Source organism: Patagioenas fasciata, chromosome 20, assembly GCF_037038585.1.
Source record: "Patagioenas fasciata isolate bPatFas1 chromosome 20, bPatFas1.hap1, whole genome shotgun sequence".
Classification (NCBI taxonomy): Eukaryota; Metazoa; Chordata; class Aves; order Columbiformes; family Columbidae; genus Patagioenas; species Patagioenas fasciata.
In genome coordinates this window covers 11,991,148-12,007,662 of record NC_092539.1, presented here as the reverse complement: position 1 = coordinate 12,007,662, position 16,515 = coordinate 11,991,148, and the positions used below count along the sequence as shown (strand labels likewise).

Genomic DNA, 16,515 nt, shown 5'->3' with positions numbered 1-16,515 from the left:
GCAATGAAGTACTGTTAGAGGAAACTAACACTTAAAGAGTTAACCACGTAGCAAGGGCCTAGAACTTTGTGTATTATGCTAAGAAACAGAGCCTCACTGATCGCAAAGAGAAGTTTTACAGCATCCAGCTGTATCCTTGAGGAGACGAGATAATGAAGATTTTCACAAAGGGACGATACTTTAACCAACTCAGCACTGGGGTCCCAGCCAATTCAGCATACTAAGCCAAAGATAACAAGTCCACATCCCCAGGTAGCACTGTGCAGGCGCAACAGGGAGGGGACCAAGGTCCTGGAACTCATTTTAATAAGAACCGACTTCTCGGGGAAAGATTATGAATATGTATAGGCATTTCTGGGGTTACCATGAAGATGTAACACCTTGCTGTATTTAAACACAACTCCTATTGTTAGAAAGCACGTGCAAGATTAAAGGAGCTATCCTTCTCGCACCCAGAGCCAAATAAACATACCTTCTTTATAACCCTGTGAGTTGTAATGTTTTGCAGCTTTACAGCTTGTAAAGTTGTTTCCACGTGTCAGTACAATCTTCCTTGTATTCACCTTATTGTTACTGCTCAGCAGTATAAGCAATAAACGTCACTAAGAAACTACCGCAATCTGTGAATTTCTCATTTACAGGGAAAATAAATTACAAACCACACCAACAAATTTGTTGTTGTTGTTGTTGCTAAACGTTCAGGTTCTAAGAGCTTTAGGTAAGATGGTGTTTTGTTTTGTTTTTTTAAGGTTTAGAGTGACTAATGCTACAGGTACCGAATCTCAGTGACAATCTTGCACAGACCAAGGGTGAAGGGACCCTCCCTGGCGGCGCTGCGGTCTCCTTGCCTTTCCTGCCTGAGGAGTTTCGGGTTGTTCAGCACTCGAGCAGCAAGGGTTTCAGTGTATGCACAGTCACTTCTACAGAACTTCCGGGCAAACACTGTAACCACCTGACTGGAAATCTTAAAATCTCAACAAGTGTCCTGGGTTTAGTCTGAGAACTGGAAAAGGCTGCACTAAGGCAATTTCAAGTAGCTGTCTGTGGCTTTTCTGTGCACAAGAAAGATGCATATTAAATAGAACTTCGCCCATTGAATTTGGCTGCCAACTGTGTTTTCCTAATGATAAATTTTTAATAATTTCCCTAAACTAACAATTTGCATTTCCATAATTCAAAAGGAAATTAAATACTTGTCACTATCTTATCCATGCTGTTGTGGTTTATACCGTCTTGCACTTCTTGTGTGCCTTATTTAATTGTACTAAAATTTCTTTAGGTAATAATGACAATGGTATTTATAACACTAGTGGCACATTCTTTGGTGACTGCAACCAATACATATGAACTAGAGAGGAAACCTTGGCAGAAAACTGAAATTAGTTTATATTTGTATCATACAAAATTATCAAGCTTAATGAAGTGCAGCAGCTTCATTCTCATATTTTTCTCTGGTATTCTTTTTGCCTTTTATTTAAAGAAAATGCGATTTTTCTTGCTAAGCCACTTGTTTCAGACAGTTAAGCAACCTCTTCTCACCATTCCGTCACTGGTTTCTCTTTCTGTGCATAACGACAGTTCACTCCTGCCTCAACCTACCTCCCACACGTCTGCTCTCGCAAAGCTCTCCCACGCCACCGCGCAGTTTTAGAAACATTTAGTACTTTTGGTAGGGGGAAACACACATTTCTGCTTCCCTCTTCCTCACTTTTTTCCTTCAGAAAAGGCATAGACTGGGCTTAGAATTCAGAGCAGCCGGGGACGCCTCCGTTTCTCAGTGCAGAGACAACCACACAGGCCGTGTCTGGGAGCAGCCAGAGCCGGCGGCTCTACAGGTGACAAGCGGCTGGGAGGGCAGGGGCCTCAGCAGCCATGGCCCCGGCACCGAGCGAGGGCGCAGGGCTGGCCATGGCCACGGCTGCCCCGGCAGGGCCCTGGGACAGACAGGGAAGCCGACCCACAGGTCAGGTCGGGTCCAGGGGCTGCTGGGCAGGTCCACGGGCGTGAGGCAGGACCAAGGCCAAGCCAGTCAGGCTCTATGGGGCACGGGCCTGAGCCTCCTATGGCGCCGCTCGGTCAGGAGCTGAGGGCCCAGAGCTGAGCTTAAATGGGCTCCTGGGCCTGGGCAGGGCTGTGGGGGCTCAGGGGGGATGCCCAGGCCCATCAGGGCAATTAGTGCCTACAGGGCCCTGAAAGAACGCTTTAAAAAGGTACTGCCTTTTCAACTGAGGTACAAGAACTCAAACTATATGCTCTTCATACAGGCCACTTACTTAAAAAACAAAACAAAACCAAACCACCCACCAAACCACCAACACTGTGACAAACCAAAAAAGTTTTAGAAAAAAATTCTTGCACCTTAAAGAATTCACATTTGCTTTCCTAGAGTTGTACCACAACGCCAAAGCTGCATGAACTTGCCCTGGGCACCATGGATTTTCCGAAGGGCCTGTGCTCATGCCTGCAATTCTCTTATCCTTTTCTACACTTTCTGACTGCCAGTTCCTTCAGTGGAATCTCCACTCTAGGAGGTTTCTTCTCCTCGCCCCATCACGATGCCAGGAGATTACTGAAGTGGAGGGAAGAGCAGGACTCAGCAGACGTGTCTCTCAGGGTGATCTTGTGCAAAAAAACAGCAGAAGGAACCAGGCCATTGTCAATTGGACTTTGTACCCAAATGTCCCTCTTTTCTGGCACAGCTTTCTTTGGTGGCTAAATTTATTGTTATTAAACTAGAGAGGAATCTTTGAACATGTTAAAAAACCCCTCAAATACACTGACAATTTTCCAGTGTTTCTGTGGAAACATGGAAGTTCACTGAGCATTTCTGTTAATCCTGCCCAGTAAAAGGTAAGAGACAAACAATGAAGTTCAGAGACAGGCAGCAAGGGAGACTACATGGTTCACTTAAAGACACAAAGGAATCACTTGGCCCATTTACCTCAAAGCACAGGCAAAGAAATTAGTTCGTGAGAAAGGTTTACAAAATAATTGGCGGTAAGTGCACGGCTACAGACAAAGTCCAGAAATATAAAGGATACTTCCTCCAATTCATTACTATCTGCCCTTTCTTATGCACAACTTGACACAGAATGGGCGTATTCATCCTTCCTAATACGCTTATCTGACTTGCTCTCACATCTGAGGTCTACTGAGATGCGTAAACTTTGACTTCTCTTCCCCTACACTCCCCCTAAAGAAAGGTCTGGTATACTTTTAGAATTTGATAAAAAAATGTTCATAGTGATAGATCACAGTTATGGAAATATCAAAACCATTACTGATTTCAGAAGAAAGATGAATGCAATGTACCAGTGCCACTGCTTACACACCCAGCACAGCCTGCATCTCAAGTAGGAACAAGTTTATTAAAGATTTCATTCTGTTTTTTCTCTCCTGATTACACAAAAAAAAGAGGCTTGGAGATAATGAGTGTTCATTGAGCTCTCCAGCACTCATCTTCAGGTGGTGTATCACAAATGTTCACTACCTTACAGCAAAACACTGCAATGCAGAAAGTAGCCCTCTTTTTCCCTTGCAGTTTGCCTCTCCACCAGCAATAATGGCACTCCAGAATACAGTGATTGTTGCTCTTCCTTCCTAATGTGCTCACTTTGTTCATCTTCTATTCTGTTGCTTATGGGGAGGAGAGGAATTCCAATCAATTTTCCCATTTAGACTGACGCCATCAGCGAAAAGAACCATTTGGTAGATGTAGGGACAGTTATTGGTGTTTCCTTTATAAAATATTTACAATGAAACACTGGACATGTCCCTGGAGGAAAATCATATTGATCCAAGTGATTTCCAAGACTACAAAGTAATATAAAAGTCTTGAAACAGCCCTCCTGTTCCTGGAGGAGAACAGGAAAAAGAGTCCATTTCAGGAAAGGGCTATGTGCTTTCTTTTTCAGCTCTAAAAGTAGCCATCTTATACGAGATTGTTTTGCTCTCACCTTCACATTAGGTAACATCTCTCGGGCAACTACTCATGAAACTGTATTTCTGCAGACATTAAAGCACCTTCTTTGTCAGTCATAATGTGGAACTTATTTACCTGGAATGCGGAATCATAAAATCATGGAATGGTTTGGTTTAGAAGGGACCTTAAAGGCCCAACCCCTGCAATAAGCAGGGACATCTCCACCCCGATCAGATTGCTCAAAACCCTGTCCAACCTGATCTTGAACGTTCCCAGTGACGACATCGACAGCCTCTCTGCGCAACCCGCTCCCGTGTTTACCACCCTCACTGTAAAAAGTTTCTTTCTTTTATCTAGTCTGAATCTGCCTTCTTTTAGTTCAAAACCACTACCCCTTGTCCTGCCGCTACAGGCCCTACTTGATGTCTGTCCTCATCAGCCTTACAAGGCCCTTTTCAAGTACAGAAAGGCTGCTCTAAGGTCTCCCCAGTGCCTTCTCTTCTCCAGCTGAACACCCCGGCTCTCTCACCTGTCCCCAGCAGAGCTGTTCCAGCCTCGGGTCACTCCTGGGGCTCCTCTGGCCCCTCTCCAGCAGCTCCATGTGTGTCCTGTGCTGAGGACCCAGAGCTGGACCAGCCCTGCAGGGGGGTCTCACCAGAGCGGGGCAGAGGAGCAGGATCCCCCTAACCTGCTGGTCATGCTCCTTTTGATGCAGCCCAGGATACGATCGACCTTCTGAACTGCAAGCACACACAGCTGGCTTATGTCCACCTTTTCACACCCCAGTACCTTGAGGTCCTGTTTGGCAGGGCTGCTCGTCATCCCTCCATGCACCAGCCGGAATAGACACCGAGGGTTGCCCTGACCCAGGACCTTGCACTTGGCCTTGATGAACCTATAAAAACGAAGACAGACGTTTGTCACCATTTCCACATTGATCTTTTCCAAGAGAAAGCTCTGCTGAACACCTGAGGCGAGGCCACCCCTGTCAGCCGTGCTGCCCGAAGGTTCAACCCAACCTCGATTCCACTGCTGAAATCAGAAAGGAAAGTTCGGATTTTAACACCAGAAGACATTATTACACGTCTACACTGATATACTGTGTACTGCAGGACCAATCATTTTATTAGTGGATTGAATGTCTTTTCCTGTTGATTTTAGCAGGTAGAGAATCCAAGTGTGTAAATGAAGTTTAATCGTAAGCGCAAAGAAATTTAACTTGATAGCCAAGGCAAAATGCACGTTTGGCAGTGGTAAAACACATTTCTTAAGAAAAACAATAGGGTAGGTTCGTCTCTACTTCTTTGGACGTTTCAAATCCCACTTGAAAGAACTGCAAATTTGGAGGGGTTTTCAATTTTCTGTTAGAAATTTGGATTCGGTTGTATTTATACTATTAAACGGCTACACCCTGTGCACCGTAAAGTCTGCTCAATTGTATGTACCATTAATTCACAAATACAACATACTTGCTGCCTTTGAGGTAAAATGTTCCTTCTATACCTCTACTATTCTTTTTCAGAATATTTTATTGTTAACAGCATACACAGTTTGCACATTTCTAAACTCACAATCAAATGCAATTGCTGTTGAAGTAAACAAACTTTTTTTTACATTAAAGTATTTAATTAGTGAAACAATCATCATCAATGTAACAAACTGAAAAATACAGCAACTTGATACAAGACTGAGGTAACAAAATACTTTGCCAAAAATCCAGATTCTAACACCAGGGTTATAATGGGTGAGACAGTTCACGAGAGTTATAGAAAGCACCCTCACACACAGGGCATGCAGCGGAGCGCGGGGAACGCAGCCAAATCCAGCGCAACTGCTTCCGCACGCACCCGAACGCCGAGACTGGTTTACGTTAGGGTGTGACAGAGAACCGCAATTCGAAAACTACTTTCTTTGCCTCATTTTAGTGGTATTTGGAAAAACATGCATTTTGGCACCAAATTACATCAAAATTGCACATTAATAAATTAATAACATTGCCTACATACATTTTACATCTTCACAATTCTGAAAACAGTAATTCTGAGATAATGTTTATTTTTACACAACTATTGCAGTTATTCTCTTCGATGCGTAAAAACTTGTATGATTTGTGATATTTTTGTGAAAATGCTGTAGTAATGAGTACAGATATGCCATATGTTGTATTTCAATAGCAGCTTTCAATTCACATTAAAAGGACTGGATGACAGCAAACGGTACCAAATGACAGCAACGAAAATCAGTAGCTACAAACCCTTTAAATACTTTCAAATTGGTTTAAGATATTTTAATAATATTCTTAGACTGTCATAATTTTGAATATTTTTGTTGTCAGCAATTTCACAATTGTGCTACACTGAGATGTTTCACAGAATCCCAGAGTGTCAGGGGTTGAAGGGCCCTGGAAAGCTCATCCAGTGCAATCCCCCCATGGAGCAGGAACACCCAGCTGAGGTTCCACAGGAAGGGGTCCAGGCGGGTTTGAATGTCTGCAGAGAAGGAGACTCCACAACCTCCCTGGGCAGCCTGGGCCAGGCTCTGCCACCCTCATCCCCAACAAGTTTCTGCTCAAATTCAAGTGGAACCTCTTGCATTCCAGTTTGAACCCATTGCCCCTTGTCCTGTCACTGGTTGTCACCGAGAAGAGCCTGGCTCCATCCTCCTGACACTCCCCCTTTATATATCTGTAAACATGAATGAGTCCCCCCTCAGCCTCCTCTTCTCCAGCTCCAGAGCCCCAGCTCCCTCAGCCTTTCCTCACACGGGAGATGCTCCACTCCCTCCAGCATCTTGGTGGCTGCGCTGGACTCTCTCCAGCAGTTCCCTGTCCTTCTGGAGCTGAGGGGCCACAACTGGACACAATATTCCAGCTGTGGTCTCCCCAGGGCAGAGCAGAGGGGCAGGAGAACCTCTCTGACCTACTGACCACCCCCTTCTAACCCACCCCAGGTACCATTGGCTTCCTGGCCACAAGGGCCCAGTGCTGGCTCATGCTCACCCTGCTGTCCCCAGGACCCCCAGCTCCCTTTCCCCTACAACATTCAACATTCTTACCACATTCAAAAGCTTCTACACTGTGCCTAATGGCACCGGGTGCTCTGCCCTTGCAGATACCCTTTCCTAGTTCAAAGTTCTCTTAATTTAGCAAAAAAAAAAGGAAAAAGATATAAATATATTTTGCATTACAACTCTTTTCACACAATTCCTGAGCTATCAAAGAAACTTTGTCAACTTACATACACTTTCACATGTCCCAGGATCTAAAAGCAGTTGTCGTCAGGAACTGATTTTCTTGAAAAGCTGATATGTATTAGGCTTCGTTCTCAGGATTGTAACATGAACACTTAGAATAACACAAAAGATACAGTTGTGCTACATTTAACAACACAGGTATATTTTTGTTCTTGTTGTTAGAGAAGTATCAAAATTTAGGAAGTCATGCAAGTCCATGAAACAAACACTCCTAATGCCAGGGAGCTTGTTCTAATATAGGCCCTGATCAATTACACTGGCTTCCATTTTTTCACAGTTTGGAAAACCTAGAGGTTGGCTTGCAAATTTCTCTACTATGCAATCTTAGGAAACTCAGAAGAGGTTTTCTGGGGACTGATGAAGTCTGAATACTGATGCACTATGGCAAAAGCGTTTCAAATAGGAAAGTGCTGAACTTAGCAGGGGAACAGAAAACCAGCCTGGTCGCCGGAGCGCCCGTCGCAGCGCGGCCGCAGCTGCGGGTACAGAGCTCTGGCAGAGAAGGCTCAGTTACGCTGTTTTTCCTCCTCTGGGCACTGGTGCGGAGGCGCCTTTGCACTTGCTCCACTGCTGGGCAGTCCTGCCGAGCCTTCCTGGTCATCACGATTTTGTAATAGCAGCACCATGTCCCAGCACCATATGTCATAAAGGGGCATCGTGTACTGGAATTGAGTGGAGCTGACTCATCTGCAGAAAGAGAACAGAAGCAGTGACACGGGATCATTCTAAGGAACCAGGGCCATCTCACACGCATCACCTGGTTACCTGCTTCCCCGTACCAAGGGATTTAAGATGAACATTCAGACTGAAGAAAAAATCAAAGCTTGTAAGCAACTATACCACTAGCAAAAGAATAAAAGGTGAGCAGCACATCACCAATTTGAACTGCCTTAAATCCACTGTCAGGGCATTCCTGAGTAACACATCTGAATGGAAAGAAAACCAACTGTCCTGTGCCAAAATACATTTTTCCCAAATAGCTCAAATGTGAACAGCAGAACTGTCCAGAGATTTGATACAAAATCTGAGGCAGACACATTGCCAAGCAACTCGGTGCACTTAGATTATAAAAATGTCGTTCCACAATGTTCTATTCTAATTGACACTTTGTAGCCAGTTAACACTGTCAATCATTCTGTGCATTAGAAAGTATTGAAACCCAACATGGGCCAAATATTCTTCAGTCACACAAAGCAGCTTAACAATAAAAAGAACCATTTAAAAAAGAATAGGCAGAAGATACGATGCTCAGTTTGTGGCCAGACAGCAGTCCACGGCAGTCTCTGACCATAAAAAGGTGAGGGCTCCGGAATCCCGCAGGAGTCAGGATCAATCCTCTGTCCGCCCAACTCGGCTGCTTTCACTCAGTGCACGAGACTACATCTGGTCCTAAGGACAACATTCAACTTCTGCTTTTAAAAGCTGTGTCAATCACTTTCAAGTTACACAGGAAAGTGCTGAAATATTTGCGGCTGGCTCATGTCAGGAACACCGTTCTCCTCTTCCTCCTCGGAGAACGAGAGTCTGTTTCTTCAGTTTGGCACTTGAAGTTGCACCATGTAGGCGATCACATTATTCGAATGACATTAGATTAGCAGGTACCTGGAAGAGAATGTAAATTATTCAGCAGTATAATGCTCCTGAGCCTACTACAGCAGTGGGAAACTGCAAGGCTACAAAACAGAGTGGACCGATCCAGCTAAAGTATTCTAAGAAGTCGTCAGTTTATACTGGGGGGGATGTGCGCGTATAAAGAAGATTCTTGAGCTGCATCCTGTTCTAGGTCCTATATGGATCAGCATCCTATTAATACGACCTTCGGAAATCCTTTTAAGAGTGAACATTTTCCTCAGGAGAAGAATGAGCTTGCTTTATAAAGGACAAAACAGCATTTTATAGGACACTCACTTCAGCGGCACTTACAGACCCAATCACTGCAGTGAACGCCAGGATGTTGCCTTTTTTTGTCCATGAGAAAGCCCTTTCTGAAGCAGAGTTGGAATGACCTCACCTGAAGCAGTAAGCGTAGAGGTCAGCTGCTGTTAAGGTAACCAAACCTACCGCTAGACTTGCACTAATCCTCATTTGGTGGGATATCTGTAGTGTTAAATAATGTTTTTTCCTCCTATTGAAAAACTGGATCAATGTATAAAATGCAAAGAGGTATCTTTTCCAGTCCAGATTTTCTGGAAAATACTAAAAAGTGGGTAGAAATAAGTTCCACAACCTTACCTGAGGCCTGTGGCTTTTGCACGCATCATCCAAATGCTTATGCCATAATATTGCGTGAAACCTCGAACCAGTCTGGAACTTGTAAACATTGCCTGAAAAAATAAGCAAATCACAGGCTCTAAACTTGCAGACAGACGGGTGGTTTCAAGAGATTCTCGTGTCTGTGCAGAAGCCCAAGTCCTGAAGTAAACTGTGCAATTAATTTGAACCGCAGGTGCTCACACAGACCTGTTGATCACGCAATAGAGACCACGTGAGACGCGACATCCAGCGACCCTCGTGAGAAGAGAGTATGAGAACACACGTGGCCTGCAAAGCTAAGAGGAGCATACAGGCAGAGAGGCCAAATTACAGCCACAGAAAACATCACTTATGTCTCATCCAATTTACTCCTGGCTGTCTTCTCACTAAAACGGCTGTGGTTACTACCAAACTTCTTACGAATGCTTTTAATACTTGTGAACTCAGTTTTCTTCAATGTCCTGTTGTGAGGTTCCCCTATGCCTTGTTATTTTGTAAATAGTTTCTGACAATCAAATACTCCGATGCACTTCACGAGCAGGTGCCAATCCTCGTCCAGCACCAAGGTTTAAAACATGAAAAGCGAAGGAGGCCTCAAAAATCTTTATATAACCACTCAAAGTGCAAAATAACCCAAGGGGCCTTCTGATCTGTTGAAGTTTTTGAAGTTTAATCAAGGTGGAAGAGTTATGGCACTTCAAAGTTAATTATTAAAAAGTAATTAATAATTACTTAAGGTGTGGATTTTTTTGGTAAATGGTTTGATGTTTGAAGGATTTTCATAATATTTTAATTTGCCTCAGCATAAGTCAAGATTTGATTTTGACCAATTTCAAGAAAGCCATGAAGAACTTTGAGATCAGGGTACACAGGCACAAACACGCAGCAACCTCACCCTGACTGGGCAATTTCTGCAGGACTTGCAGGAGCTGTCTAACACAGCAATGCCTCTGGAGGCACCGCAGAAGCACCACCGCTTATTGTAGGAATATGCTCAATTTCATCTGTACCTTCCCTTAAAAATTCTATATTGAAAATCTCCCTCTTCAGACTTTTAAATGTGTGCCACTGCAAGTTCCATAACCTACAAACTCATTAACAGAGATTAACCTACTTCCTGACACGGGAACGTAATGCAGACAATGCCCATCCTGCAACATCTACCTTTGTCAGGGTTGTTCAGGTGGAAAATATCGGGATGCTCGGGGTCGTCGGGCAGCGCCACCATCCAGCCCACAACGGAGACTTTTTTACCAGGTGCTGATTTGTACTGGAAGAGACAGACGGGTGAGAGGCAGCCGAGACCGAGCTGGGGATCAACTTCGACTGGACAAGCTGCGCAGACACGCGTCTGAGCCTGAGCAGCACGTGCACTTCGAACACCCTTCCAGATCGGCTTATGAATATGCAATTTTGGATTTTAGAACAAATTTAAAGCTTACGTGTTTTCTTTCAGTGCCTCTTAAAGATTTTGCTCCAAAGTACAGAAGAGTTGATCCTGAAAGTGTAACCCAGTATCTAGTCCATGAGGAGAGCTGAATCAGAAAGGAAAAAAATTAGGAAAAACTCTGCATGTCTCTCTGACATTTCAAAATTCTGTTCACAACCAAGTCCAAGTGCTACCCACGTTACTTTCAGAAGTGAGGAACGCAGAGTTAGATAAAGAGAGTCTCCTAAACGTGGCTGGCTGGCTGTGAGAACAACACAGCCCACTTTGGTGCTTCAAGGACATCAGGACCGATTGCGTCACAGCAAAAGAGCGCGCTGCCCTCTACTGGACAGATCCTAGACTTCTGCATTTGGTCAATAACATTTACTGAGATGCCATCTCTGCAATTCTTCTCATCTTTTAGCACTGAACAGTAGGGTTGCACATAAAAATATCAATAGACTCTACAGAAAACAAAAAAAAACCCAAATGTGTAGGACCAGACCTGTGAATTCAGGTTAAGAAAGAATTAGCATGACTTTGGTGATAGGGGTTGGTGCCCTGCAGCCTTCCCATCTCACCATGATACCCAGTTTCTGCCCTCACAGAGACGAACGCTGATTTACAGAGCTGCTTCATTCATGCGCTGCTGTCACAACCAAGAGACACCACTTGCAAATGCAGGGAAATTGACAAAGTGTACAACCTTGTTATAACCCAGTTAAAACTTGAAACAGAAAATGACTTCACAATTGATAATAACAAGAAACATTATTTTGTGTGCTATCAAGCTCCAGGTTTAATCTGATCCTGGGAATTAAGACAGCCACTGCTGAATGAGACCCAGAGGAAGAATTAGGAGTCACTCACGGTAGGTTTCTTGCCTTCTTTGAGCAATGTTTTTCTTCTTAATGGCCCTTCCATGGTAATGACGCCTGTGGAACTGCCCAAGGTGCAGCTGCAGGCCCCTGCTGGGCTGGAGGGACAAAACACTGCTGAATGTGTGTGAGCACACAAATAAGGACGAGAAGAAAGCAATATAATGCAGCTCTAGACATATTTTTCCTGCAGTGTCTTAATATATTGTATCATCTGACACTTGACTCTGTAAAACATATTTTCCAGACCTAGATATCAAATAGGAACCAGGATCTTTGAAAAAATAGCAAATCAACAAATGCTCTATTCTGGGGCCTTTGAGATGAAAAAATAAAACAGAATAAATATTGAGGCCCAAAGTCAGAGCAGGAACAGGCAATTCTATATTTCACTCCGGTAAATTACCAAAATTACCTGGGTTCCTGGAAACGTATGGCTTAAAATTTTGGCAATAAGAGCTCCCACAAATATAATTTTATTGTAAAGTAAACCTTAGGTATAAAAAAAAGAATGTAGAAAATTACCTTGGCTAATTGGAAAAAAAGTTGGGGAAACTACATAACAATGCCAAATAGTTTATTGTACAGGGATTAAAATATTGTTTCCTTTCCCAGGACAAACATAGAGCTTCCCACGCACAGCAGCGACAAGGCCCTACAGCTGAAAGAGCACAGGTACAGGCTGGGCCAGAAATGCACACAGCACTACGAATACAGCAACCGGAGACGGGTGGGCAGGGGACGACCTGTCCCCTCCTTCACACTCCTCTCCAGGGACACAGCCGCCCTTATCTTGTAGCTTGAAGACTCTGAGGCCTTTTTTTCTCCTTCTTCTTCTTTTCTGGCCATTCCCCTGCTTTAGCATTAATAGGAATTTTTACAAGCAGGAGGGGAAGACTCTTCACGAGTTGATATGGTCATACAAGGATACTTTTGGACACAAAATACATTACACTAGAAAAGCGTAGAGACCCAAATGAAAGTTCAGCACCATACACTGCGCAAGGCAGACCCTGAACTGTACCTGTAGACACAGCTTCGGCTCCTGGGAGAATTCCGGATCGGTACCCTCCAGTTAGGCCCCAGTGTGGCATATAAACGACCCCTGTTTGAGAATGCAGATATATGATGAGGGGAAATTCTGGTCTGAGAATTCAGTAGAGTCTGGTAATCATGACAGAGATAGCTCCCAATCTTTTCAGGTCCATGGGAAGAAAAACGCAATAACTTTACAGTTCTTTACTTCATGCTATTTTTTCCCAACTAATCAATAATTTGATAAAAATAGCTATTGATTTAGGGTTTACTTATGTTAGGGATAATTTGTGAAATTCTTAGCTAAGTCTGTAGAGCGCTCAGTGAGTACAGATGAAAATTAACTCACCTTTCAAGCCCTGCTGGCAGCTCTTCACTAAATTCTGAGCTTTCACTGCTATCTAGAAAAACAGTAGGACAGACAAGGAGTAAGAAAACCACCCAGGAGAAAATACAAAACCAGTTGTATGTGCCTCACCAGAATCATCTTTATATAGTACCATGCAACTTGCTTACTCAAATCATGTTCCAAAGTTGAAGACTTTAGAGTTCATGGTCAAATCTAAAACTGGAAGAAGCTTACATAAGCCTTCCCGTTTATCATATCCCACCAACCAACAAAGTCACTGTTACTGCTGCACTTTAATACCAGATATCTACGTGTTACTTCAACTGTCGTTACGCTGCTTTTCCTCCAAAAGCTGAGCACTTCAGGAACACAATGTCCAGTTACTTTCTAAGATTTCTACCACAACATCTGTAAGTCAATTAAGGTTCTTAGACGCGACACCACTGTTTGTCCTCAACAAGAAAGCACACCTGTAAGAGAGGACAGGCCAGCCGTATGTTGCTGCTCAGAGCCGCAAAAAATCAATGTACTTACAATGATAGTCCCTATTTCTTTTCCAAGCCCACGAGCCGTTTGCCCCTCCTTCCCTGGCACAGCTATCTGGCTCACAGTTTCATTTTGCCCAGGACTGATCTTCTAGTGCTCAGTATAACACAGTGAGCTGTGCCTGTATTTTCAGAGGATCAAAGACCATCTCAGTGTCAAACGCTTCTTGGTCAAGTAACCTGTTATCCTTCACAGTCTGTTTCCTAGTCTAGAAATAGGCTGAGACATTTAAAAGGTGGCTTTCTCTTGCTTAGAAGACAGATTCTTGATTACTTTGTTTTTATTATAATTATTTTATTAGTCATAATACCATAATGTAATTGTCATAATCCCCTTTCACAAGTTTATTTTATGTTTCTTTTGAAGTCTGAGAGAGCACAGCTAAACTATTCTCCCATCTTCTAAAATGTATCATTACAATTAAAGCTTCCTTTGTGAAAAGGTAGCTTTCAAAATACATATCCACTTCTCAGCAGCAACTTTTTTTCCTGGTGAAAGCTGTCCCACACAGAGCATATACAAAGACAATCTTCCTTCACGCCGCTTTTACCAAAACCATCAGTAGGTAACCAAGAAAAGCTCAGGTAAAGCTGACTACGTAGCTGAGTAGCAGTTCTGATCTGCTTTCCCCCATGAAAGGGACCAGTCCTTGCGCAGGAGCTGATGACCTTCTCGGTTCCCTGCTTGTGGGAATCTCTGTGAGTTTCCAGGGCACTGGGGCAGAGGAGCAGGGACATCAGCCCCCGCGCAGACCCACCGAGGGACAGGCCGTTGGTGAGCGCGGGGCCGCGCGCCGGGCTGTGCGGCTCCAGGACGCTGTCATCCAGGAGATGGCGTGGCTTCTCCGTCGGGAACGTGGCACTTTTGCTCTCCACTACGCTGAACTGACACATCATGCTGGAAAATTGGAAAGAGAAAAATGCAAACCCGCCCCCATGCCGCCTGACAGCCGCCCCTCGCTCCCGGCGCGACCGCACCCCTCCCCTTCGCCCTGAAAAAGCCTCCGGGAGGGCAGCCACGCGCTGCTGCGCTGCAGGCGCTGGGGGGCGAACCGGCCTGCGCGGCTGCGACCCACGCGTGGCAGGCGAGCGCGAGCCACGCGCGGCAGCAGCGACCGCGGCAGCTCACGCGGGGGGCGCAGAGGTCCTGTCCCTCCCTGCTGTCAGACCTCACCTGTTCCTGAGACTGGACACGGCACTCAGTGCCATGATCTGGTCAATGGACTGGAGTTGGACCAACGGGTGGACTTGATGACCTCTGAGGTCTTTTCCAACCCAGTCGATTCTGTGATTCTGTGATATTTCCACTCAGACTTTGCCTTATCAATCAGTTATTAAGTAGCAGGCAATTAAACGGTACTGCTCACACTTTCCTTCTGTACATATGCTCCCTGACTACTGAAACAAGTTTCAGATTTTAGTGGTCTTTGTAAGTAACAATTATTAAATTTTTGAAGATGGGAAGCTTTAAGTTTTTTGACTCCTCTCCATACAAAGCCTGAACACCCTGGGTGGAGGCACAGGTAGAAAACCAGAAACAGCAGACCCCAGCTAAGCCACGGCTTAGTGGTCCTTCACTAAGCTGAACTAACAGATCAACACTCAGACCTTGGACAGGTCATGGGAACTTCTTCTTCCCTAACCTGTTAATTGTGAAATGGGGTAAACACTGAAACCTTAACTGGGGAGCAGGTGTTCTCACTTAGCTGGGTAAACGGTAACGAAAACTGTTTCTAACCCATATCACCCAGATAACACATTGAAAAAGTTCACGGCTTTCCTGAATGACAAGGTGTGCCAAGCAGACAGAAGTTTCCTTGGACACATTCGCAAGATGCTTAAAATACAAAAGAAGAACAAAATCAGTCATGCACAGCCGGGAATTGCCCAGAGCAGCGCGGACACACGGCTCTCAATGCCGCCCGTCGGGCACCAGCAGCGAATGCTCAGCACAAGCAACAGAGGGTCAACAGCAAACCCAGAGAACACACAGCAGAGCCTGGAGCACTCTTGCAAAACAAGAAAGGGAAGGCGCAGACCGCAGCGTCCTGCCGCCATCTCAGAGCCCTCCCTGGCGCGCGCCGGCGCGCGGCACCCACTTGTTTCCCAGGCTGTGACTCTTCCTGTGCCGTGGAACAGGAGGTGTAGGTAGATTCGCTGCCACTGAGGCATCTGGACACGTGGGTCTTCGGCTGAATTTCATAATTGCTGACATGTCAGATGGACCTAAAAGACAGAGATCGTTTAACACTGAACTGATGCAACCCCCATAAATGTCATGGGCTGGTGTGTTTAGCCACTGATTAAAATGAACTGTTACAGATAACCAAAAGACACTATTTCTGAGGAGCTGTTTCTTGCAAATTAGGGTTACACCATCCATTTCTGTTACGAATTCATCTCTATATTCTTGAAGTGTCTGAAGGTATTTTTTAAAACAGCTTTGCACACACTTTTAACAATGAACTCCTACGAAAGTCTTGGCACCCTTTCAAGAGCTGGATGTGCCAAAGCGAAATATGCAGAGCCACAAACTCAGTTTGTTCTTCGGGTGTGAGCAGGAAAGCTCACACGTTTCAAATTTTGTTCACAACTCCATGTTGTGAACAAACTGTAAACAGTCTGCCCATACTGACTCACAGCTTGAGCATGCAAGAGAAAGCAGAGGTTTTCCATGCATCTAATGGCCAGACAGATGCATTACTTCTCAATCGTCTATGATCTAGAGATGTCTTACTGCAAATATTCTTCCTCTCATTTTACAGGTTTTATGACGCCTCACAGAAAACACGGACAAGCTGTTCCTGTTCCAGTTCATGGATGCTGTTTGCAAAAGGCTGGCGGTGAACTCT

General features: G+C 44.6%; 1 protein-coding gene across 7 annotated transcripts in view; it reads right to left on the bottom strand.

Annotated features, from left to right (window-relative positions):
* Positions 1-5,395: 5,395 nt before the first annotated feature.
* RALGPS1 (Ral GEF with PH domain and SH3 binding motif 1) overlaps positions 5,396-16,515 on the bottom strand; it is a 60,248-nt gene continuing 49,128 nt past the window's right edge. For all 7 annotated transcript variants that reach the window (XM_071817206.1, XM_065853566.2, XM_071817207.1 and 4 more), the window contains 9 exons: positions 15,763-15,889; positions 14,422-14,561; positions 13,119-13,170; positions 12,759-12,839; positions 11,727-11,832; positions 10,870-10,962; positions 10,592-10,697; positions 9,407-9,498; positions 5,396-8,776 (listed from right to left, as the gene is read on the bottom strand). In XM_071817206.1, coding sequence (XP_071673307.1) covers positions 8,747-8,776; positions 9,407-9,498; positions 10,592-10,697; positions 10,870-10,962; positions 11,727-11,832; positions 12,759-12,839; positions 13,119-13,170; positions 14,422-14,561; positions 15,763-15,889 — 827 coding nt within the window. In that variant the 3' untranslated portion in view covers positions 5,396-8,746. The remainder of the gene's footprint in view (positions 8,777-9,406; positions 9,499-10,591; positions 10,698-10,869; positions 10,963-11,726; positions 11,833-12,758; positions 12,840-13,118; positions 13,171-14,421; positions 14,562-15,762; positions 15,890-16,515) is intronic.